Genomic DNA, 24,339 nt, shown 5'->3' on the forward strand with positions numbered 1-24,339 from the left:
TTGAAGTCCTAACCCCCAAAGTTGATGGTTTTAGGAGGCAGGGGGTGGGGGGGTGTCTTTGGGATGATTAGATCATGGGGGTAGAGCTCTCATGAATGGGATTAGTGTTCTTATAAAAGAGACCCTAGAGAGCTCTTCAGCCCCTTCTTCCATGAGAGGCTATAACGGGAAATCTGCGGTCTGGAAGACGGCCCTCACCCCATCATGCTGGCACCCTGATCTTGGACTTACAGCCTTTAGAACTGTGAGCAGTAAATTTCTGTCTATTATAAGCCACCCAGCCTGTGGTATTTTGTAAAAGCAGCCCAAACGGACCAAGACGAAGAATATACGTTGATATGGTCGCTCAGGAGGGACACTGCCCCATTCTTGCTGCTGTTGACCTTAAAAGAAACAAAACATTGACACAATGTGGAGTCATAACTTGGGGTCCTCAGACCTCTTTCTCTCAACTGACCTCACTGGAGTTGAGCAGCTGAAAGACAGACAAGGCAGGAAAGATTTGGGAGCAACAGCAGGAAAGAGAGAAAATAAGGGTTCCAAGACTCATGATGGGCTACCACCAGGAGGACTTGTCTCCACCCATTTGGTCCACAGAGATTGGTTTGTCCTGGGGCTTCTCCCAAGGGTCAGATCTCAGTTGAGATCTTCCTAAATAACAGGATCTCAGTGGAGCTTCGGAGCCCAGAGGAAAGGTGAGGCATGGCTGTGGGAGGAGGTCAGGGGCCATTTTGGCATGACTGAGTGGTGGTTTCAAATTCTTTTTTTTTTTTTTTTTAATTTTTTTTTTTCAACGTTTATTTATTTTTGGGACAGAGAGAGACAGAGCATGAACGGGGGAGGGGCAGAGAGAGAGGGAGACACAGAATCGGAAACAGGCTCCAGGCTCTGAGCCATCAGCCCAGAGCCTGACGCGGGGCTCGAACTCACGGACCGCGAGATCGTGACCTGGCTGAAGTCGGACGCTTAACCGACTGCGCCACCCAGGCGCCCCAGGTTTCAAATTCTAATTCGGACTCTTCCCTTTACTAGCCGTGGGATCTTGACCAAGTGACTACATCTCTTTGTGCCTTCTGGGCACAAATAGTACGTATTGGACAGGGTTGTGAAACAAGAAGTTGATAGAGTGAAGCACGTAGAAGAGAGCTTGGTCTGCAGTAAGAACTCAAAAAATATCAGCCGTTATAATTAACTGTTACATAACAAATTCAAGGTACCCCAGAGCTTATTAGATTTCTGGCTCCTCTTCGAAGAAGATCCAATTCATTCTTGGGTCCAATTTAACTTCGGAGTTACACAGACTTTTTTCTAAAGTTAAGAGCTTTAACCAAAAGACCACCTTTGTTGGCAGGTAAGAAAGGAAGACTGGGGAGTGCCCTCACCCCTGACGTTTTGCTCAGATCAGCCAAGTCTGGCCCTGGATAAAACTGAGAGACAGGCCAAATTTACTTACATGGAGCAGCCTCCTTCTAGTGCCCCATCACGCTGGGTCCACCCGGGATCCATGACCCTGGGAGCCCCGAGGGCAGGGACATCGGTGGCAGCCACTGCCAGCAATCAACCAACAGGCTTACAGTGGGTTGGGCAGCAAGGACCAGCTCCAGTGGGGTTACCCAACGCTTGGGGCTGGTGAGAGGAGAGAGGAAGAGACGCGGCGCGTAAGGGGGTGCACCTCAGTACTAGGATTTGTCTGAGCAGGTCTCGGGCAACTGAAAAGCATTTGCGTACTGGAAAGGGCCACCCAAATGTGCAGGCGTGTTATTATATAATTGTTACCACTTTTCATTCAAAAGCCAATTGTTAGCATCTACCTAGTGGGCAATAGAGTGAAGGAAACCGAAGAGATCGGGGTTTGCACCACCTCTGTGTCTGACACACGTGTGACCTCAGGCAGGTGCCTTTCAGAGCCTGACTCTCCTCTCTGAAATCTTAAAGGGCAGGGTCTCTGATGAGCGGAACATGATAATGTAGAGTGCCTGGCCCATAGCAGACAGAGTCAACCAACGTGGCTTTTCCCTTCTTTGTGGTGAAGACACGGGGTACTTTTTCCATGGAAATGGAACTTCATAAAACTAGAAAACAAGACTGTGGCCCCAGGGAAGGTTTTAGTAGTGAATTATTTTCGTAGCATCTTTTTTTTCCTCCAAGATCCTGCAGAGAGGGAGTATCTATTTCAGCGTGGTTCAGACTTTAGCAGCCATTGCTCACAAAGAGCGGGGTTTGGGAATGTTTCCAATACGCGGAGCTCTTTCATCGACCTGGGTCCTGTCTCTACAGACTCAGCCCAGTGGAAGCTGGTGGGTGCTGAAAAGGCAGAAGAAGCTTGCCAGGGAGGCTAAGGACTGCAGGAGTCTCCGTGCCAGGCGTGGTGTGTCGGCTGGAATGCTTCCTGCGGCGATCAGTGCCTGCGGAAGACAAACCCCACCAGCCGGGGACCACAGAGGGGTGTCCGGGCACCGTGGGAGCATTCCGCTCAAGCCCACTTGACGTGACCGGCCCTCCTCATGGCTTTTCATGGCTCCCTTTACTTGGGCTGCTTCCAAGCCTCCAGCTGGGCTCGTCTAGGAGCTGGGAAGCTCTGTTTATGGAATCTCCAACATCCCTGAGGCCAAGGCCAGGCATCTGTCGGACATGGGGATGGGAGTCGGTGAAGGTGGCATAGATTTATTAGTCCACAATCAGCTCGATGGACATGTCTCTGTGCCCTGATCTTGTTCCCTCCCGCGTCAGTTGTACTAACACCACCACCCCATGGACAGACCGACTCACTACAGATGGCATTGGTTTGGTTTTTGTTAGTAAGTACTTTTCTCTGGGCAAATGAACTTTCCTGACATCCACTTCAAACTTCTAGGCTCACGGGAATGCCAATAAGGAAACACAGCCCAAGAAAAATATCCTTAGGGAATGTGAGCAGATCAGACCCATAGTCCTAGAGATTATGTGTGCATATAAATATACATACATGGGTTTATTTTTACATATGAAATATATATGAGATATGAGATATATGTCTATACATACGAGATTCGTGTTGTGTGCGTGAATGAGCTCCAGCTAGTTAGTATTCAACACATTTATTTTTATTTACTTTTTAAAAAATTCTTTTAAATGTTTATTTTTGAGAGAGAGAGAGAGAGAGAGAGAGTGCACGCCAGCAAGGGATGGGCAGAGAGAGAGAGAGAGAGACAGACAGACAGAATTTGAAGCAGGCTCCAGGCTCCAAGCTGTCAGCCCAGAGACTGACATGGGGCTCAAACCCACAAACTGTGAGATCATGTTCTGAGCCGAAGTCAGAGACTTAACTCACTGAGCCACCCAGGCACCCCTATTTTTATTTTATTTACTTAAGTTAAATAAAATACATAAGGATTTAAATAAATATTTATTGGAAGACATGATATAAATATTACATATTTATTCCTGGGCCATCTCTAGGTCAACCTGGAGATGCTCCTTTCTGCCTTTCACGTACTTCTTAGGCTTCATACTTCACGATCTCTGCCTCCTCCCCAATGTATATTTTCACTTGATTTCGTCGGGATAAAGATCGCTCAGCCTCTGGGCCTCAGGATGCTTATCAGTGAATAAAGCTAATGGGTATTAGAAACAGACAGAGAACAGCTAGCCCAGGCTTGGTCTGGGCAGGCACTCAATGAATCATGGGGGTGGATGTGAGGCTGGTGGTGATGAGGCAACAATGGCTTTTGGGGAGCTGTAGACTTAGAGAGTTCGACGTGCCCAAGGGCAATGACATTCAGGAAGACCCCATAGTCCTTGCCCTCTATTTAGTCCAGTGAGTTAACTACTCAGAGCCTGGGAGCTTGATTCCCAAGTGTCCCCACTGCTGGTGGCTTTTCGGTGTTGTGAAAACACGGAAGATGGAGAGGCAAAGCCATATCTGAAGTCTGGTTCTTTCACAAAGGATGGAGTGATCTGGAGGTGGTGGGTCCTCTCAGTGTTTCTGGATGTCTAATCAGAATGCTCCCCCCTAGGGTCCCTTGTACCTGGGACAGGTTGCAGACACCTTAAGCAGGATTTTATTATGATAGCGAGAACACACAATGAAGGCTCTCGTTTCATTCACTCTCCACTTGTGCATCAGGGAGCTCGGAGTGGAGCTTAGAGGGTAGGATACAGCACAAGAAGCCCTGTTCAGCATCCAGTCCTCTCCGCTTGGCTGGAGGTGAGAGGCCACCAGGCCAGATAAATGCAGTCTGCTCACCAGCCCAGAGCAGCATGAATCCGTTGGCCCAGAACCCACACACTGGAGCCCGAAGGTGTAGGTTCCTGACCCTCTGGGACACGTGAACTTGTCTAAGGCCAAGACTCTACCGTGACTTGGTTTCCTCATCTGTCAAGTGAGGAGGTTGACCTTAGTGATCCCTAAGTTCCCTTTCACAGTTAACATTCTCTAATCCTCAATTTTAAAAATATAGAAAGTTTGCATTTAACTTTCTATATGTGCCCAGTGTACTAGAGCTGTTATAACAATGACACAGAGAGTCCAAAACAGCAGAAAATCCAGTGTTTATGTTCAATTCAGAAATTCAGATTGACCATCCTCTGAGTCATATTAAAATATTGATTGTTTTGTAGAGAACTCAGTGGGTCTGGGGAGACAAATAATGAATGCTAATGATGGTTTGCAGCCAGCCAAGTGAGGACGAAATATGTGCCAGAGAGATAAGAAGGAGTCATTTACCGGCTTGACAATTAGCTATGGAGGGCCTGCACCCAGCCCTAATCCTGCGAGAGCATACTTCTAGAATTTAGTGTGTATTCCACTCACAGTGCATCTAAGATGCAGATTCTGGTTCCGCAGGTCTGGGTAGAGCCCAAGACTCTGCATTCCTACTACACTCCCCGGGGGGGAAATCCAGGAATATGTGTGCGTGCAGCCAAACGGGTGTCCTATGAGCTCTTCTCCTGGGCGTTGGATGAGGGGGTCCAGATTTTAAAGGCGGTCATGGTTCTGAGGATGGAGACAGCCCCGAATGGCAGAGGGGGAGGCACCGCTTTCTCAGAAAAGGAGGGCCAAACCAGTCTGAGAATAGAATGTAGCTGTGGTTAAAAGTGTTTACAGATAATTAGAAGTATCTGTTATGGGAAAGAGATGGAGAGAAAGGGGGCTTTACGGGCGCAGGAGCTGAATGCCATGGTGATGGCAGTGCTATTAAAAAGCAGGCATGGCTGAGACACGGAGCCCCTCAGCTCAGGGCTCTGGCCTTTCTGTCCTTTGAATTGAGGTTTGCCTTTGACTTCATGGAACGATTTTCTTCTGGTGCCACAGCAGCCATTTCATTGCAAGATGGATTGCAATGTGAACTGATCTTTTTCCATTTCGGGTCCCAAACCGCAGCGCAATTAGTTTCTAAATAAATGTCAGCGGCTTCTGGGGGAGGCTCTGAATGCGAGGCTGGAATGAAGTGGCCAGCCACAGACAGTGTCTACGTTGGCCGTGCCCCCTGAAAGGGCTCGGGGTTCTGACTGCACCCTCTGCACTTAGACAACCTGTATTTCCAGAGAGGTGCTGCTGAGCCCTCTGTACACGTTTTTGATGCAGACTAGTTTAAACGACAGAAAGAAGATGGAGTTTGCCTGGAAGGTTGACACATTTTTTTTTTTTTTAATGTTTCTTTAGTTTTGAGAGAGAGAGAGAAGCAGAGTGCAAGTAGGCGAGGGGCAGAGAGAGAGGGAGACACAGAATCCGAAGCGGGCTCCGGGCTCTGAGCTGTCAGCACAGAGCCCGACGCGGGGTTCAAACCCCGGAACCGTGAGATCATAACCTGAGCCGAAGCCAGATGCTTAACCGACTGAGCCACCCAGGCGCCCCAGACACATGTTTTAAGGTAAACACAGGGCACCTCTGCCACAAAACAGTTGTGTGGGCTTCCATGAACTCATGATCTTTTTATCTTGACAGACTCTGATCACATGTGGAGAGGACTGTCCACACCCGCTGTCCTTTGATCTGAGTGAGGACAGATGTTAGAGGTTGAATCGCATCCCCTAAAATTCAGCTGTTGAGGTCCTGACTCCCGGTATCTCGGAGCTGACCTAGTTGGGGAATAGGGTCCCTGTGTCTGTAACTGGTTAGACGAAGTCACCCCAGAGTAGGGTGGACTCCTGATCTCATCTGACTGGTGGCCTCATACAAAGGGTGAATTTGGACACAGATGTACACGTAGGGAGAACGCCACGTGAAGACGAGGGCAAGCATCAGGATGAAGCGTCATCTACCAGCCAAGGACACCACAGATGCTAGGGGAGAGGTGTGGGACAGACTCTCCCTCACAGTCACAGAAGAAGCCGATTCTGCTGACGCCTTGACCTCAGGCTTCCAGTCTCCAGAAATGTAAGAGGACCCACTTATGTTGTTGAGGCCACGCGGTTTGCGGTGCTCTTTTCACATCAGCTCAAGGGTGGTTATACAAGAGACTGATAATAAAGTTAAGTATCAATAAAATTATACAGTTATATGTATGGCCTTGGAAAAAATCTTTTAACCTCTGTAAGACGAAGCAGCTGGAACAAGTAATGAAATCCCTTGCATCCTGTGGTTCCCTGAGATTCTGATATATTGTCCTCTCAGTGCCATGTGATGGATAGCACCTGCCAATGAGAGCGGAGAAGTGACAGATGCACCCAGAGGAGGCCGAGCGCAAGTGCAGGAGACGGAGCTTAAACCATCAAGTGACCAGGCAGAGGCTTAAGCCTGTGGGCATCTCAGATGCTAAACAGAGACTGGACCATGCCTGGGACAGCGGGATCCTGGTAGCAGAGGGCAGTCTCTGCAGAAAGCTAGGATGACTTAGGCAGAGCGGGCCATGGCCCCCGGCTCCTCCTCCTGCACGCAGGGCAATCTGGAAGCAGCAGTTAGGAGTCAGGCGAAGAGTTCAAGTCCCTGGGTTTCTGGCCTCCAGCATTGGCAGTCAGCAAACCAAAGTAGGCAACCTCACGACTGTTCGGGAATATCTGTTGAACGAGGGCCTTGGGAAGTCGACAGGTGGGAAGCCAGAGTCATCATAATCTGGGTATGAAAAGACACGGGACCTCCTGTTGCAGTCACTGGCGGATGACATATGAGCGTTTGGGTTACATGTTCACCTGTGACTGGGACAGAACAGGGACCGGTCTATGCTGTTCATTGCTGATTTCCCTAGTCAGTCCCTTGCACGCTGTAAACCCTCAGTTTGTTGCATGATAGGACGGCAAAGGGGGAATTTGTTCCAGGAATCGAGAAAACAATTAGTCAATTCAGTAATGAGGGCCATGTTACCCTTCTTGGCTCAACTTTAATTAGCTGTCTGTCTGAATTAGTTTTATTGTCATCGTTACATTGATTATGTTATTTAGTGCCTGTTGGTGAAAAATAGCACGTGGGACCACAGAGCTTAGCTTACCAATTCAAGAATTTCGGTTGGAGAGGCGGAGTTAAGCTTTTCCATGTTACCGGTCAATAAATATTAACTGACCCGTGTGTGCAGAGCACTGTGCTGGGCACGTGTGATCAAGGTGCATGTCACATATAAAGTGGCCAATGATTATTCAAAATAATACCGTAAGTAGAATCCCACAGTTCCTGAGCAACCCTCGTTTTCTCTGTTTTTGTACTTAGGCTTTCTCCCCTTCCAGAAATGTCCTACCTTATAAGATGTCTCTCCTCCGACCAGGCCTATTTCTTCAATTACTTTATCTACCAGTTTCCTCCAGATCTGCGGAATGGGAACATCTTTTCCTTTTTTTTTTTTTTAATTTTTTTTACGTTTTATTTATTTATTTATTTTTCTGAGAGACAGACCGAGCCGGGGAGGGGCAGAGAGAGAGAGAGGGAGAGAGAGAATTCCAAGCAGGCCCCACGCTGCCAGCACACAGCCTGCTGTGGGGCTCAAACCCATGAACCCGTGAGATCGTGACCTGAGCCGAAACCAAGGGTCAGATGCTCAACCCACTGAGCCACCCAGGCACCCCAACATCTTTTCCTTTTTATGCCCATAACTCCTTCCTTACAAGTCTTTCAAAGAACATATGTTTTGCCTTGTATGTTAACCAATCACCATTGTCTTATCTCTCTTACTAACTTATATGTCCCCTCATGCAGCATGTTCCATAGTGTTCTCCCAAAAGTCGTGTCCACTCTGAACCTCAGGACGTAACCCTATTTTCTATTTTTTTAAACAAAAATTTTATTTATTTATTTATTTATTTATTTATTTATTTATTTATTTTGATTTTTTAAAATGTTTATTTATTTTTGAGAGAGAGAGAGAGATAGAGAGCACGAACAGGGGAGGGGCAGAGAGAGAGAGGGAGACCCAGAATCCAAATCAGGCTCCAGGCTCCGAGCTGTCCGCACAGAGCCCGACGCGGGGCTCGAACTCACGGACTGCGAGATCATGACCTGAGCCGAAGTCCAACACTTAACCAACCAAGCCACCCAGGTGCCCCCCAGATCTTTTAAAATCATATTCACGTTAGTTAACATGGAGTGTAGCATTGGTTTCAGGAGTAGAATTCAAGACTTATTTTGTATTTTTTTTCTTAATTTGAGTATAGTTGACGCACGATGTTACATTAACTTCAGGCGTTCAACATAGCAATTCCACATGTATACATTATGCTGTGCTCCCCACAAGTGTAGCCACCATATGTCACCACACCGTGCTGTTACGGTACCACTGACCATATTCCCTGTGCTGTACCTTTTATTCTTGTGACATTCATTCCATGACTGGAAGCCCCCAGCTCCCTCTCCCCGTGGCCATTTTGCCCATCACCACACCACCTCCTTCCCTCTGACAGCCATCAGTTTCTTCTCTATTTATAGGTCTGATTCTGACCTTGAGGATATAGGGTCTTTGCAGATATAATTAGTTACGGATCTTGAGAGCATCCTGGCTTTAGGGAGGGCCCTAAGTCCAATGACTGATGCCCTTGTAAGAGAAAGGAGAAGGAGGTCGGCACACAGAGGGACACTGAGAGAGAGGGCCATGTGAAGAGGGGGGCACAGATTGGAGGTATTTTGCCGGGAGCCAAGGAATGCGTGGGCCCACCAGAAGCTGAGGTACAGGGCAAGGAAGGAGTCTCCCGGAGGGCCTCTGGAGGAGGCATGGCCCTGCTGCCTCTTGATTTCAGACCTCTGGCTTCCAGATCTGCGAGAGGATACATTTCTGCCGATTCAAGCCACCCAATTTACTGTAGCATGTTCTGGCAGCACAAGGGAAGGGATGCATCTGAGTATAAAGCATGATTTCCCTTTGTATCCCCTCCAACTTGCTCATAAGCATTTACGAAAATACGACCTTCGCACGTCATTCATCTTTGTTTCTTTGTTTGTTTGTTGCCGTTGTGACTCAAAAAGCACTAGTGTCAATCAATCAATCAGCCATCAAGGACCAGGCAAAGTCAAATTATATTAATTAGTTGTTTTTTCCCCCGATGCGAGTCCTGGGGGGATACCTGTGCCTTTTGTGTACAAGGGAACAGAGCAAAAGTACTTAGGTTGGGTATGAGCATTGGCCCTGCTAAGTCCAAATATCTGAAGGAGGCCCCTCGCCATTGGAGGGAGCCCCATACTCCTAGTGAGAGGGGGCTCTTGGAGAATCTAGGTCCACTCTCTGTGGCCCTCAGTAAATCCAGTTTCTGGATTCCTCGCTGGCTCTTCAAAGGGCGTATGGACAAGATGAGGTGTCCCAAACAATCACACAAAGTGCACCCAGGAATCTGGAGCCAAGGATGACCTTATGTCCAAGTAGAAAAGACTTGGTCACCATTTGAATGCACCTGCCTAAGAGGCCTCCCAGTGGGCACAGGCTTTGGAAGTCAGGATCAGGTATTCATGCCTTTGTGTTCAACATTGGTTACCCAACTCACCTGTCCCTTTTTTTTTTAATGTTTATTTATTTATTTTTGAAAGAGAGACAGAGAGAGCAAGGGTGAGCAAAGGAGGGGCAGAGAGAGAGGGACAGAAGATCCAAAGCAAGCTCTGCACTAACAACAAAGAGCCCGACGTGGGGCTCGAACGCACAAAGTGTGAAATCACGACCTGACCCAAAGTTGGATGCTTAACCGACTGAGCCACCCAGGCGCCCCCCACAACCCCCCTGTCCCTAATGCACAGGCACCTTTGGGAGATCTGCTCAGATGAGTAAACTTGAGCCCGGAGATGTGAAATAACTTACTCAAGGTCGCACAACCAGTCCATGGTGTTGGGTCTCAAGCCCAGGCTGCTAGCCCAAACCAGTCCTGCTTTTCAAAGGGCCCCTCTGCTTCATCAAAGGCACGAGCGCTTAGGAGCGTGCTAGTTATAGGAGGGGGAAGGGACGGCAAAGGGGAGGGCAGCTACTGAAGATCAACCTCACCATTTCTGCCACATACGGGTCCTCTCTGGATACAAAAAGGCCGTTTAAAGCAAAGTGGTTTAGAAATTCCATGGTAGCTGAACGCATTCGCTAAGCAAGCCGCCTAGTGACTGTTTCCTTCCCTGAGAACACCTCACACGTTCCCTCAGATCTTTGTGCTGGAAGCAGGATGTGACTGTCCCCAAGTTCTCTTTGCTGAGTCTTTCCCAGGTGTCCTGGTCAACCATCATCACGAGGTTTTACATTGAGCTGAAGGGGTAGGAGCAAGTCCGTTTCAATGAGAACATGCAGAGGCCAAATGCACCCTTCCAGAACGTCCTGCTTCTATTACTTTGCTCATTCGGATTTAAATGTTCTGTCCTTGTCAAGCTTTTTCCCATTCATAATTATTTGTGTGATGGGTACAATGTTATTATTCTATTATGACTCACAAACCATGGCCAAATCACTATTTCAATTGATATTGCTTATGAATTATTACATCAATTGCTCTGCAATTCCAAAACAATGCCTTTAGCCCAGTCCCTCAAGAATTAAAAAAGGGGAAGAAAAAAAAAAAGACCCGGCAAGGTTTCAGTCCGGAACCTGCCAGCTCAGGGCTGTTCCTCGGACTTCCTGCCTCAGTGGTATTTCCTGGAGTCACAGGTTATTTAATGCTTACATGGTGACATCTGATCTTTCTTTCTATTGTCCCCCAGCGGCCAGTGGAGCTCTCTCATTCAGACACAAGCTCCCGTGAAAGCAAAGAGAAGGCAGTTTCGCTGCAGGGCACCCCACAGCTGTGCTTTCTAGTATTTGCCCAAATGGCTTCCTCCAGTAACAGCGATCACCAAAGCTCTCTGTGTTGAGTAAGTAAGCTTCATTTTAACCATGCCTGGCTCTGAGTGTTGTAGCCCTCTAAGTTATTCTAGAACAGTACCCGCACATGCGTTTCTCAGCCCAGACACCCTGATATGGGAGGGTGCCCTCACCAGCATGGATCGCTGGCAGTTTGGTTGGGAAGGATGAGGCAGTTGTTCAAGGAGGGCTGGAGGTACAACCTGTCATGCCGTTTAAAAAGCAGCCTTTATTTATTTTTCAATTTTTTAAAATGTTTATTTATTTTTGAGACAGAGAGAGACAGAGCATGAGCAGAGGAGGGTCAGAGAGAGAGGGAGACACAGAATCCGAAACAGGCTCCGGGCTCCGAGCTGTCAGCACAGAGCCGGACGCGGGGCTCAAACTCACGGACTGTGAGATCATCACCTGAGCTGAAGTTGGACGCTCAACCGTCTGAGGCACCCAGGCGCCCCAGAAGCAGCCTTTTTTTAAATATGCGTTGATTCCTGGCAAACTGGACTCTACAGGTGGATCTGAGTCCCTTGCCCACTGTTAGGGTCTGGAGGGTAGCCATTTGCTCTGCCAAGTTCATGACCAGGTCTTTGGAGGCACTTGTTGAAAAATCCTATGTTTCGGGGTTTGTGGGGAAAGCAGAAATATTCTATCCCTTTTAGAGAAACCATCTCATGGGCCAGACTCTGTAGCAACGTATCTTATTGATGTGTAGAGTGCGACGGGTTTCATCTCCACTCACGCATTTCCTTTCGACCACCTACGGCAGAGCAATTCAGGAGAAAGACAGAGGTGGAGGAAGGAACCAGCCCTCCCACACCGAGTTCCTGGTGCCTCCTGAGTGTCCACTGCCTAAAAGGGACTGATTGGTAAGGGCAAAAAAGGACAACGGGTGATAAAGGTAAAAGGAGGCTGATCCCGGCTGAGCAAGCCAACGATCCTAAACCTCTGACCCGCCCATGTCATCTCGGGAGGGGCACAGCACGGGCACTAGGTTGTAGTAGCAGGTGGATGTCCCAGGAGACTGCACTATGTTTGGCTCTCACTCAAGGGAGCACCAGGGTCGGGGAGTCCCTCAGTGTTTCCCACTCCTCCAGGGGCCATATCATGAGTGGTATGCCTCCCTGGGTGGTAAGATTCATGCCAACTGATGATATCACACCCCAAGAGTTGTTAAAAGACCACGATGTCAGCTGTTAGTGGCCACACTCCCATTGTCCAATCCAACTAAAAGCCTTTGTTTTCATACGTGGAAACTCAAGAGTGTTCACAGAGGCAGTTCTCACTGTCTGACTCCTGGGCGAGGAAGGGTTCTCCAGGGGACCGCAGACTCATTTCTCATAGGACAGTGGGAATTGCTTATCATTTTGCACCATCAAAATCCTTCTTACTCCAGTATCATTCCCACTGATATGTACCTCTGACTTGAAATGGCTCATGTTGAAAACAAAAATGAAACAGGGCTGCCTGGGTGGCTCAGTCGGTTGAGCGTCGGACTTCGGCTCAGGTCATGATCTCTCAGCTTGTGAGTTCGAGCCCCGCGTCAGGCTCTGTGGTGGCAGCAGCTCGGAGCCTGGAGCCTGCTTTGGATTCTGTGTCCCTGTCTTGCTCTGGTCCTCCCCCGCTCACGCTCTCTCTCTCTCTCTGTCAAGAATAAATAAAACATTTTAAAGAAATGAAACAAAAACTTCCCTGACCTTAATTCCCATCCAACCATGGCTCATCTGTTTCCCCTTATAGTAAAATTCCTCCAAAATTACATGTTATCACCATCTCTATCTTCTCACTTCCCACTCTCTCCCAGCCACCTTCTTCACCCCTACCCCCATGAGAGTGGGACCACTGACCTCCTCTTACTTAACCCAGAAGTCCATTCTTTGATCCATCTTACAAAAAAGAAAAACAAAAACAACGGCAGCTATTGTCACAGTTGACTCCTCCCTCCTCCTTAAAGTTTTTTTTCTCTGGGGTCCCGTGATACCTCGTTTTCTCAGTTTTCCTCCTGTCACACTATTGCTTTCTCCTACTCTCTTCCTGATTTCCCTGTTAATGTTAGACACCCCAGGATCCAACCTCTGGATCTCTTCTGTCCTCTCGCCTTCCTTTCCCTTTGCCCTCCAACAGCCCTGGCTTGTTTCTATCTCAGGAACTTTGCATGTTGCTATTCCTTCTGCCGGGAATGCTTTTCCCTCAGACCACCACATAATGAACGCAGCACTGATTAGGTCTCGGCTTCAGCATCACGTCCGGAGACAGACCTTATATGACCACACAAGTTTAAAGCAGCTCTTAAACCCGGTCCCCTCTTCTCCTTACACAGTTTGTTTTCCACACGTCAACAAACGTCCTCTACTTGAAATCATCTCTTTATTTGCTAATGGTTATTTTTGTCTCCCACTAGACCGTAGGACAGCAGTCTGGCCTGTCCTGTTCACTGCAGTTTCCCTAACCTACACTCATATCTTCTTCATATTGTGTTCTCAATAAATATTTGTTGTGTAAGTAAATGCTCCCACTGTAATACGTTCTATACTGTATCACTTCTTCTGACGTGAGCCAACGTGGTTTCTAAAGGCACAGGAGAAGTACCTAGATCAATTTTTTTTAAGTTTATTTATTTTTGAGAGAGAAAGTTAGAGACAGAGTGTGAGTGGGAGGGAGGAGGGGGCAGGGGAGGGAGACACAGAATCGAAGCAGGATCCAGGCTCTGAGCTGTCAGCCCAGAGCCTGATGTGGGGCTCGAACTCACGAATCAAACCGTGAGATCGTGACCTGAGCCGAAGTCAGACACCCAACCGACTGAGCCACCCAGGAGTCCCGATCCATTTTTTTTTTAGTAATTTGGATTCTTGGGCCCCATTGTAGGCTTTATTGCTGTGCCATTGAAGGCATCCTAATCTTTAGAATCCAGCAGTGGCACGAGTAGAGGACAGCATTTAGGTTGATGGCATTTGGATTCAGTGGTCTTGTGAGTCCTTTGTTTCATCAGACTAAAAATTCTTGAAACCACCAGATTGCAGTTGTTGGTGGAAGCGGAGAGGGGATGGAGAAGCTGAACCCTGTGGCATGAGCCCATCCGACTGCTGAAAGTCAAGGTCCAGTCTGACCCACTTGGGTAGCTGAGTGATTCTGTGACTCACCAGGGCGCCCATTAGCTTAAGGAAACCTCTTTCCCTCACATGTCCTTGAGCTCCATAATCCAGAACTCCTTTGCCTTCCAAGCCAGCAGCCACGATTTCAATTTGAATTAATCACAATTAAGGCATTTTAATTTGAATTCAACGTATTAAAATTAAAATGAAATAAAATTAAGAATTTCATCCTGGAGTCTCACTGGCCACATTTCAAGTACTCACGGACCACATGGGCTGGTGGCCGCAGTATTGCACAATGTCCTTCCATCATTGCAGAAAGTTCTTTGGGGCAGAGTTGGTCTGGAAAATGGGTTCCTGGGGCAGTTAGGGCATCCACCTGCTCATGTTACCGCCTTGAATGCCAGTCTTGTCAGTCCTCAGTGCAACTGAGCTGTATCTTGGTTAAGCAATAGGTCTCGTGAGGCCTGGGAATCTCAGTTGAGCAGGTAAGAAGCTGATGGAAACAGCTTGTAAAACCCTGTGCCAGCAGACTTGCCCACACACAGAGGAGACGCACATTTTCACAGAGACCTACCATTGTTGCCTCAGAGGACCTGGAGGAGAGCACATCTCTGGACCTGGGAATGTCTTTCTCCTAGCTTGCGCTCCTTGAACTCTGAGTCCAGGGTCACTCAAGGGAATATCATCAGGATTTGTTATGGAACTGTCTCTCGGGTTACATTCTCTATGTAGAATGTGAGATTGTCCATCACGTTAAGGCAGGGGAAATAACTTATGCTTTTATATTGTCTCCCCTCAGCATTTCACATACAGATGATAAACACTAGCACTTAGTCTAACTTGCATTATAATTAGTTCTGTACATAGTTCTCTTTGTTTGCTCATGAGGCTCTCAAGGGCAAGGATAATATCTTATTCCCTTCCCTGCAGCATTACTATGCATAATGCATAATTGTTTTTATATGTATATTCATTAGGCTGAGTGGATAGTTGGACGAATGGATGGATGGATGAACGAATGGATGGATGAATGATTGGACGGATGGATGGACTGACTCAGACCCGCAACTGATAGAAAATGCCATGTTTCAGTAATAACCTTTCTGGCGATATATCATTTCTCGTCTTGGGACGTCAGAGGAATTAAGCATTGTTCTTGCTTCTGAAGATGGGGAGACCTATCCTCCAAGTCAACAATGAGTGGATAAACGAGGGAGATCTTTTCTAATGTCATCAGAGCCTTCTCTTGGCATTTCATCAGAAAAGCCATTTACTTTTCCTTCTCTCTAGTAGACAGCCCAGAAGAGCAAATGTAGCTCAAAAATTGTGTATGTGCCACATGAAACATTCAGATTCCCGGAGCATTTGTTGTTTCTCTTTTGAAACCCCAGTCTCGAATGCGGATTATAGACTCTTGACCATTCCACCCTCACATCTTGTCTCTGAGGGAGAAGAGGACGAGGCTGCATGTAGCACAGCACGAGGCACATGAGATCACAAAACCGGACACGGGTCAGCTCTTAGCCACCCAGTGTCCCAGGGCACATTGATTCTCTCCCGGTTGTCTGCTCGTGTCCGTGAGGCTGGGACTCTAACGGGAAATCCAATAGTGCTTATTCGGGACAACACGAACAGACCGTTTCTCCCTCTAGCATCCTGCTTCGTGTATTGGTTGTTTTTCCTCTTTTGTAAACCTCTCTGGTTATAAAAATAATTCATTTGCATTATGGAAATACAGAAAGGTACAAAAGGATTACAGAAAAGTAGAGGGAAAACTAAAAATGCTGGAGCCCTGCCACCCTGAGTTCACTGCTGCTTATAATTTACTCTGTTTCCTTCTCGTCCTGTATCTATACATGTATGACACAAATACATACAGCTGTATCTTTTTTGGGATAATTGAATCATGTTCACACTTTATTTGGTTTTGATATTTAACAACACATTACTAAAAGTGTATCTCCATGCCATTAAATATTTTTCAATGCAAAGTGGTATATAGTAAAAAAAAAAATAATAATCCTTTTCCCCTCCCCCAGATGTATAGGCTATAACTTGACATGCTATTTAGGAGGGAAGTTTACAGTTTTAAGTTCCTATATTAAAAAAGAAGAAAGGCTGGGGCACCTGGGTGGCTCAGTAGGTTAAGCATCCGACTTCGGCTTCAGGTCGGGTCATGATCTCACAGTTCATGACCTTGAACCATGCTTCAGGTGAGCTCGAGCCCAGCTCTGCACTCCTCTCTCTCTCTCTCTCTCTCTCTCTCTCTCTCTCTCTCTCTCTCCCCCATGGGAATTCTCTCTCTCTCCCTCTCTCTCTGCCCCTCACTCACTCATGCTCGCTCTCTCTCTCTCTCTCTCTCTCTCTCTCTCTCAAAAATAAATAAATAAGGGGCACCTGAGTGGCTCAGTCCATTAAGCATCCAACTTCGACTCAGGTCATGATCTTGCAGTTCATGGGTTCAAGCACCACATCTGGCTTTGTGCTGACAGCTCAGAGCCTGAAGCCTGCTTTGGATTATGTGTCTCCTTCTCTTTCTGCCCCTTCCCTGCTCACACACACACACACACACACACTCTCTCTCTGTGTGTCTCTCAGAAATAAATAAATGTTAAAATAAATAAATAATAAATAAAGTACACTGAACTTCATAGTTTAAAAAAAAAAGAAAGAAGAAAGGGTAAAAATTAATAGGTTAAACATCTAATTTAAGAGGTTAAAAGAGGAATAACAGAATTAACAAAGTTCCAAACAGGAAATTAAAGTCATCAACACAGAAATGCTTTAGATTTTTCTCTTGTATCTTTTTTCATTCTGTGCTTCGAACCTTTTGATCCTTATGTTTTAGCTGTGTTTCTTGTTAAAAGAGCTTTTAACTAGATATTTTAAATCCAGTCTGCCATCTTTGACTTTTAATTTTTTTTAATGTTATTTATTTTTGAGAGAGAGAGACAGAGCTCGAGTGGGAGAGGGGCAGAGAGACAGAGAGACACAGAATCTGAAGCAGGCTGCAGGCTTTGACTGTCAGCACAGAGCTCAACTTGGGGCTCGAACTCAGGAGCCGTGAGATCATGACCTGAGCTGGAGTCATATTCTTAACCAGCTGAGTCACCAGGTACCCCCATCTTTGACTTTTAACAGAGGCATTTAGTGGGTCTTCATTTAAACAGAATCACTGAAATATTTTCTTTCTTTATCTTATGTTGTGTTCCATAACTATCTCCACATCTCCTCTCATATTTCGTCTTCTTTGAGGCTGATTTCCTCTCATTTATTCCTACTACTTTGTAAGTTATAAATGTACTTCTCTTCTAGAGCTTATCCAGGACTGTTGACAAGCATGCTTCACTTATATTCTAAATTTAATTAATAAGTTTCCTTCCTTCTGCACATTCTAGTGACATTAGAGCACTTTAACCCAGTTATCCCTTCCAATTTCTCTGCTATTGGTCCTGTGTATTTCATTTCTATTGCCATTGTTTTATACAGTCAATATTTTTTGGATTCACTCATACATTTGCCACTTTCTTGGCTCATTATGCCATTTTTCCTCTCAATATTTATACACAAGATAACTTCCCTCCACTTCAAACAAGTCCTTGGAATTTCTTTTCATCACAGACTGTTTTTTCTTGCCCCAAAATGCCTTTACTTCATTCTTGTTCTTGAACGGTATTTTCCCTGTACGTGTGGTTTGAGATTGGTAGCTACTTTCTCCCAGCATATTAAAAATGTTTCCACTGTCTTCCAGCACCCATGGTTGCTATGAAGAAGTCAGTTGTAAATCTGTTATTCCTTTGTAAGTAATCGATCTTTGCCTGCTCTCTAGATTTTCCCTGGCTTTCGGGTTTTAGCCCTATCTGGGTGTACATTTCCTTCTTTCTTTCTCTTTTTCCCTCTTTTGCAAATCCTGCTTGGGTTCCTTGAGATGCTTAATTCTGAGGTTTGGAGTCTTTTGTCAATTCTGATCATTTCTCTTTATTTCTCTGTGAAATAGACAAACTGCTGGTCTGCCTTCCAGTTTTCTAATCATTCCTTCAGCTGTGCTAAGCCTCTCTGAAACCATCCATTGAGGCTTACAGAAACCGTCATAATGTTTTTCATTTCTAGAAGTTCTGGGTGGATAGTTTCTCAAATCTGCTTGAAAATTTTTGTAATTTTTTTTGTCCCTCGCCTATATGAATACAGCCGGTTATGGGCTGAAATGTGTCTCCTCAACATTAATCTATCTAAATCCTAACCCCCAGTGCCTCAGAATGGGCCGAGTGTATTTGGAGGTGGGCGCTTTATTCTTTTTTTTAAGTTTATTTACTTATTTTGAGAGAGAGAGAGTGCACACAAACAGGGAAGGAGCAGAGAGAGAGAGAGAGAGAGAGAGAGAATCCCAAGCAGGCTCTGTGCTGACAGCACAGGGCCCAACGTGGAGCTTGTACTCACAACCGTGAGATCATGACCTGAGCCAAAATCAGGAGTTGGACACCCAACTGACTGAGCCACCCAGCGCCTCTGGGGATGAGCCCTTGACAGAGGCAATTAAGGTTAAATGAGATCATGGGGATGGGTTCTAATCCAAAATGACTCGTGCCCTTATGAGAAGAGGAGATTAGGACAGAGACATACACAGAGGAAAGACTATGTGCAGTCAGCGAGAAGATGGCCATCTACAAGTCCAGGAGAGACCCCTCAGAAGAAGTTAATCCTACTGACACCTTGATCTTGGATTTCTAGCCTCTAGCACTGTGAGCAAATAAATATCTATTGTTTAAGCCTCCAAGTATGTAGTACCTTGTTATGGAGGCCCTGGAAAACTAATACAGACCCTCGATGTTTTTCCTTTAGGTGTAGTTTAAACTACTTGTTTTATATTCCTTGGCTGATAATCTAATATCTGAGACCTTTCAGAAGCTGAATCCCATCTGTTGTTTTTTCTGCCCCAGTGGTATTATGCTTGTGGAGCCTGGTATCTTTGTGAGTTTTGTGATCTGTGCTGGTGAGCTCATGTTTTTTGAAAGTTTTCTCAATGGAAATTCTTCGAGATAAATCTGAGAGGCTTCACTTTTCCTAGTGCCATGAGACTAGGGCTGTTTCCAGGCCAGAAGTGCCCCACCCATTTTCAACTTGAGTTTCTCGGGACTACTCAGGTAGTGTGATTTGAAGCTGGAAAATTACACAATGGTCTTGTGTTTATGAATAATCAAGGCGGAGATTTTGTTTCCTTCCTCAAGTGCTAAGATTGAAGGAAGGCAATATGCCTTGCTGTTTGGGGAGTGCTGGTGGTGGGGAAGGGGCTAGCATATCTCTAACTCATGCTTACATTAAAGATACAACCCACTGGGGTCACAGTTTTCTAGGTGAAGGTCTACTCGATTCTGTGATTTGTGAAGGCCCAGGCATTTTCTCCTGTGGCCGGGCCACTGGAGCTTGACAAACCTTGCAGGATGAAAGTCATATAGTGTCTCGGTACCATGTTTCAGGAAGCAATGTACGTAAAGTCCTTGTCCATGCATTTAATGTCTTAAGCCTGAACTCTCGCTTCACACAATCACCAGATTCTTTGGAGATCACGCATCCCTACCATCATCTCTCTAATCGCCTTTTCTCTGTTTTCTACACCCTCCTTTGCAAAAGTAAATAGAAGAGCCATCTGTCTTGGAAGATATCCTGGCTATACTGTCTTCTTTCAGAAAGTGCTAGAAATAACGGCAAAATTCAAAGACATAACATAACCCAAAGCTGTGTGGAGAGAGGGCCAAAATTCTTGCATTTGCCACATCCCTAAAGGAGAGCCTGCCAACTCTTTTTTCAGGAGGATTGTTTGTTTGAAAAGCCTGACCCAGCATAGGAAATGGATCTCTTGCCTGCAGGCATTTTGAAGCATCATAACATAAGGCAGGTGGCTGAAAAGTGTCAACCCGCTTACCTGGCACTGCCTTTGGCTTCCCTGAATGCAGAGTTGGCCTCAATCTCCCAGCTGCTCACAGAAAGCCTATGGCATCCAGCAGAGGGTGAGGGAGGCGTAAACCTTGATGAGTTAGTGGGCCCCAAGCAAAACTCTGACTGAGACACACTCTACTCCATCTGATGATTCTGTGGTTTTATGTAAACCTTCCAGTGTGATTTATGATTAGCTTTTTATTTTCTTCCTTTGAAGGTTGTCTTATCCAGGGAAGTCATAGGAACGGCATGACCCAAAGACCAATAGCCCCTCTTACTCAGGCTCATTGCCGACCAAAGCAATTTGTGCAGGTTTAAAAAAGAGTCCAGACAATAGGCACATCGACATACCTAATGACCTTCCTCATTTAGCTGTTGTGGCTGGACCCCTTTAGACAGCCTCAGGCAATCACAGGAGAAACTAAGCACATTTTCAAAGTCAAGTCTACAAAAGCCTGGAGTCTGGGTACTCCCCTTGGGCAAGGGCAGAAGTCAGCTATCCCCCCTTTTATTACCAGCCCTCAGTGCCCCATGTTTTCAACAGAATAAATCAGGCCGTTAAACTCTACTTGCTTAATGGAAAGTAAAAGGCATAGAGGCTAAATATGACTTACGAGATGAAAAATCAGCTAGTACTGAGGAAACGTTTAAGATGAGAGCATTCTTTTTCTATTCATGAAAGTGGTCACGTGGAAATCAAGCTTAGGTTTAATATGAGCCTCAAGAGTCTAGAAAACTTCACAGGTATTCTTCGACAAATGAAGAACTGATACATCTGACAACAGATGATGGAATAAAATGCTGCCTGTCTCTTTCCCTTTCTGGAAATGATATCTTACAACCCCCAAACCGTTCTGGAGACTCTCTGGAACTGTCTGAGTCAGAGTAACAAGAGGAAGGAAGACTAACAATCAGACCAGCACTTGTCACTCGATAAATATTGACTCTCCAGATCTAAAGCAGGATACCGAAGTCCCTCAAAGTAAATAAAAGAACTCCATAAAACCCGACCAAGAGTGCTGGACTGGGGGCCATTAAGTTTAAATTCCTGGAGAGAACACAGAAGAAAGAAGGCCATTTCTATAGTGGTGTTCTAAAGTTTGCCACTTCCGAGTGGTAGGGACATGTGGGGGTCCTAGGATGGAACCCTAGGCCAGAGCTACCAGGGCCTTCTAAGACCCCCACCCCAGCCCTGCTCACCACAAAAGAGAGGAAAGCCAAAAACTTGAAGTAGGAAGGTATTCAGAGCAGGAAGCCCAGAACATTTGTGCAGAAAACCTAAACAATGGTAATTATAAATAAATGTGAAAGCTATGCTTCATAACCTAAGGATATGATTAAAGCAAGCAGTGCTTCAAGGAAAATTTGTAGGCTTAAGCACTCAGCATTACTAAATAAAAAAATAATAATTGAAACAATGAATTCATTATTCAACTCAAGACGTTTGAAAAAGAGCACAAGGTAATTACAGAAAGCAAAAGGAAGGAATGAATAATGATGAGAGTTGAAATGAGTAAATTTTGGAAACTTAGATAGTTGGCAGAAAAAAAAAAAGAATCTGAAATAGAATGCTTTTTAAACAAAATAGATAAACCCTTAATAGCCCCCTTCCCCTAGATGGAAGGACAAAATGCAAATACAGAAAATTGGAAAGGAGAATCAGGAAGGAACGCAAAGATGGAGGAAATCTAAAGAAAATTCTATGTTCAACCTTAAGCAAACGAATGTGAAAACCTAAAGAGTATATGAAGCTGAGACATTGTCTGGCTGCCAGGCCCACATAGTTTCACATGAGAATTATTTTAAATCTTTAAGACATAGAGCGTTCTAATACTTTAAGAACTTTTCTGGGAAAGGAAAGCAAATGCTTCCAAAGTCCTCTCCTCTAAAGCCAGCATAGTCCTGATACCAAAGCTTGGCAGTGATGGTGAATCATGCACACACAGAACTCACAAAAACAGCAGGTGGGTTTTACTAATAAATCTAATGCAAAAATCTTAAATTAAATACTGATATGTTCCTTGGGATTTTCTTTCTTGCAACTGACACACTGTCTAACCTCTCCCTGACCGGAGGGGGAAAGACAGCCCTATAACACAAGAAAGAAACCATTAAATGATCTCAACAATACAGAGGGGCACTGTGGGAAAACTGACTCTTGAGCCTGACCTCTGGGTCAGAGTCGGTGTTCAAAGCACTGGGTGGGAGAATATTGACTCAGAATCAAGAGGTGGACTGTAGGTTGCTGGGTTTTCCAAGTCACAGAAAAGCTGGGGACTGAGATGGCTCACAAACCCAGACATTGACTCTGTTTTCTCCAGCCAAGTAGATGTTTCTTTTGTGAAGGTGGATGTTCCGTTTAGGCAAATTCGTCCAACGTGATGACGCGAGCCTGTGCTACAGTTCTACCTCCTGTCTGAAATTTCAGTAGGCTCTGAAGGGGGTCACTGAGAAGCCCAACCCTATAGATGAGAGAAGCAGAATGTGAGCTCTGAGGAAGGGGGGGTGGGGATTCTGCAGAAGAATAAAAATGGAGTTCGTGAAGGGCGAGGAGAGACACAGCAGTCAGAAAGAAACCCAGTCACGACCGCTGGTGGCTGACAAGGCCTGCACCAGTGTGAGATTAGAGCCGAAGTCATTAAATGGTCTCCTGGATGCCTGGCTGACTGTGCTCTGTTTAATCCTCTTAGGCAAACGGGCCCTTCTTACCAGGCCTTGGACAGAGGCTCACACCGATTCGGGCCTGAAGTGCCGGCCAACTTTGGAAATTAGAGCAGGTATTGTGTGCGCGCTGGGAGTAAGTACATGAGTTGGTTTGTGAGGTGTGGAAAGCCAATTTGCTAATGGCACAGTCTTCCATGTAACTCCAGCCAAGCAGAAAGCAATGTAGGAAAAACAATCTTCAAGATAAGTATTCAGTGAGGTTTCACGGGAGCCAAGGAAGAATAACAACTCCAACCGCTACCTTCTCTCGGACTCTCTCTGGCCGACCAGGCCCCTGAGGGGAGGAAGAGGAGAGGTCACTCTAGTGCATGGCCTGTGGGACTTAGAGATTGAAACTGACCTTTTGAGGGAACAGGGCCAGGAGCTAGAGGCCGGCAGAGATTCCTGAGACGGGCTCCTCTGCTTTCCAGAGGATTCCTGTCTCAGTTCAGTGAGCCACAGCAAGCTGCTGATGGGTGGTCAAATGTCAGAAAATGGGTTGAAAGTCAGTCTGGGTGTGAGACAAGACTTTCAGTTGATAGAGTATGTGGAGATCTTCCTGAGTCATTTCCTTCCTAATTAGCTGTAAAAAGAAGGGACAAAGGTCAGCTTTTAATTATGTTAAGGTCTCAAAAGTTCTGAGATCAGTTTATTCATGTAGAGGTGTGGGCTGATCATCCAACATATAGAAAACTTTTTGTTTTAGATTTGCCACCTGAAAAGTTATAAAACAATGTTACCCAAAGGAAACGTAATGCATCAGGGGCGCCTGGGTGGCTCAGCCAGTCAAGCGTCAGATTCTTGGTTTCAGCTCAGGTCACGATCTCACGGTTTCATGGGTTCGAGCCCCGCATCAGGCTCTGCTTGGGATTCTCCCACTCTCCCTCTGTCCCCAGCTCATGCTGTCTCTCTCTCAAAATAAATAAAGAAACTTAAAAAAAAAAAAACAAAACAGAAATGTAATGCATCAAATGGAGTTTTAAGTTTTTAAGTAGCCACATTAAGAGGTTAAAGGGGGCGCCTGGGTGAATCAGTTGGTCGGGCATCTGACTCCTGATCTCCACGCAGGTCATGATCTCACTGTTTGTGAGATTGAGCACCACGTTGGGCTCTGTGCAGACAGCACAGAGCCTGCTTGGAATTCTCTCTCTCTCTCTCTCTCTCTCTCTCTCCCTCTCTCTCTTTCTCCCTCTCTCTCTCCCCCTCCCCCACCAGCAATCTCTCCCTCTCTCTCTCAAAATAAATAAACTTTTTTTAAAAAAAGAGGTGAAGGAATATGAACTTTGGGTGTTAACAAAGTTACTGTGAGTTCATCAACGGTAACAAACGTACCATTCTGGTGTGGGGTAGCCATAGTGGGGGAAACGGTTGTGTGTGGGGACAGGAAGTAGTTAGGAACTTTCTCCTCAATT

General features: G+C 45.9%; 1 protein-coding gene across 3 annotated transcripts in view; it reads left to right on the forward strand.

The window, feature by feature from the left end:
- The window catches only part of LOC147581519 (uncharacterized), a 120,286-nt gene extending 96,173 nt beyond the window's left edge, over positions 1–24,113 (forward strand). For 2 of the 3 annotated variants that reach the window (XR_015249990.1, XR_015249989.1), the window contains 3 exons: positions 11,063–11,212; positions 11,965–12,064; positions 22,915–24,113. Coding sequence is in view for 1 of the 3 variants with exons in the window: in XM_086703349.1 (XP_086559475.1) it covers positions 11,063–11,212 (150 nt within the window). In the remaining 2 variants the exon portion in view is untranslated. Of the gene's footprint in view, positions 1–11,062; positions 11,213–11,964; positions 13,770–22,914 lie in introns of those variants that run through there. The other variant, XM_086703349.1, reaches the window with a different exon arrangement.
- Positions 24,114–24,339: the final 226 nt, after the last annotated feature.

This window comes from Puma concolor, chromosome B1 (assembly GCF_028749965.1).
Source record: "Puma concolor isolate L17-30 chromosome B1, mPumCon1.1.hap2, whole genome shotgun sequence".
NCBI classification, from domain to species: Eukaryota; Metazoa; Chordata; class Mammalia; order Carnivora; family Felidae; genus Puma; species Puma concolor.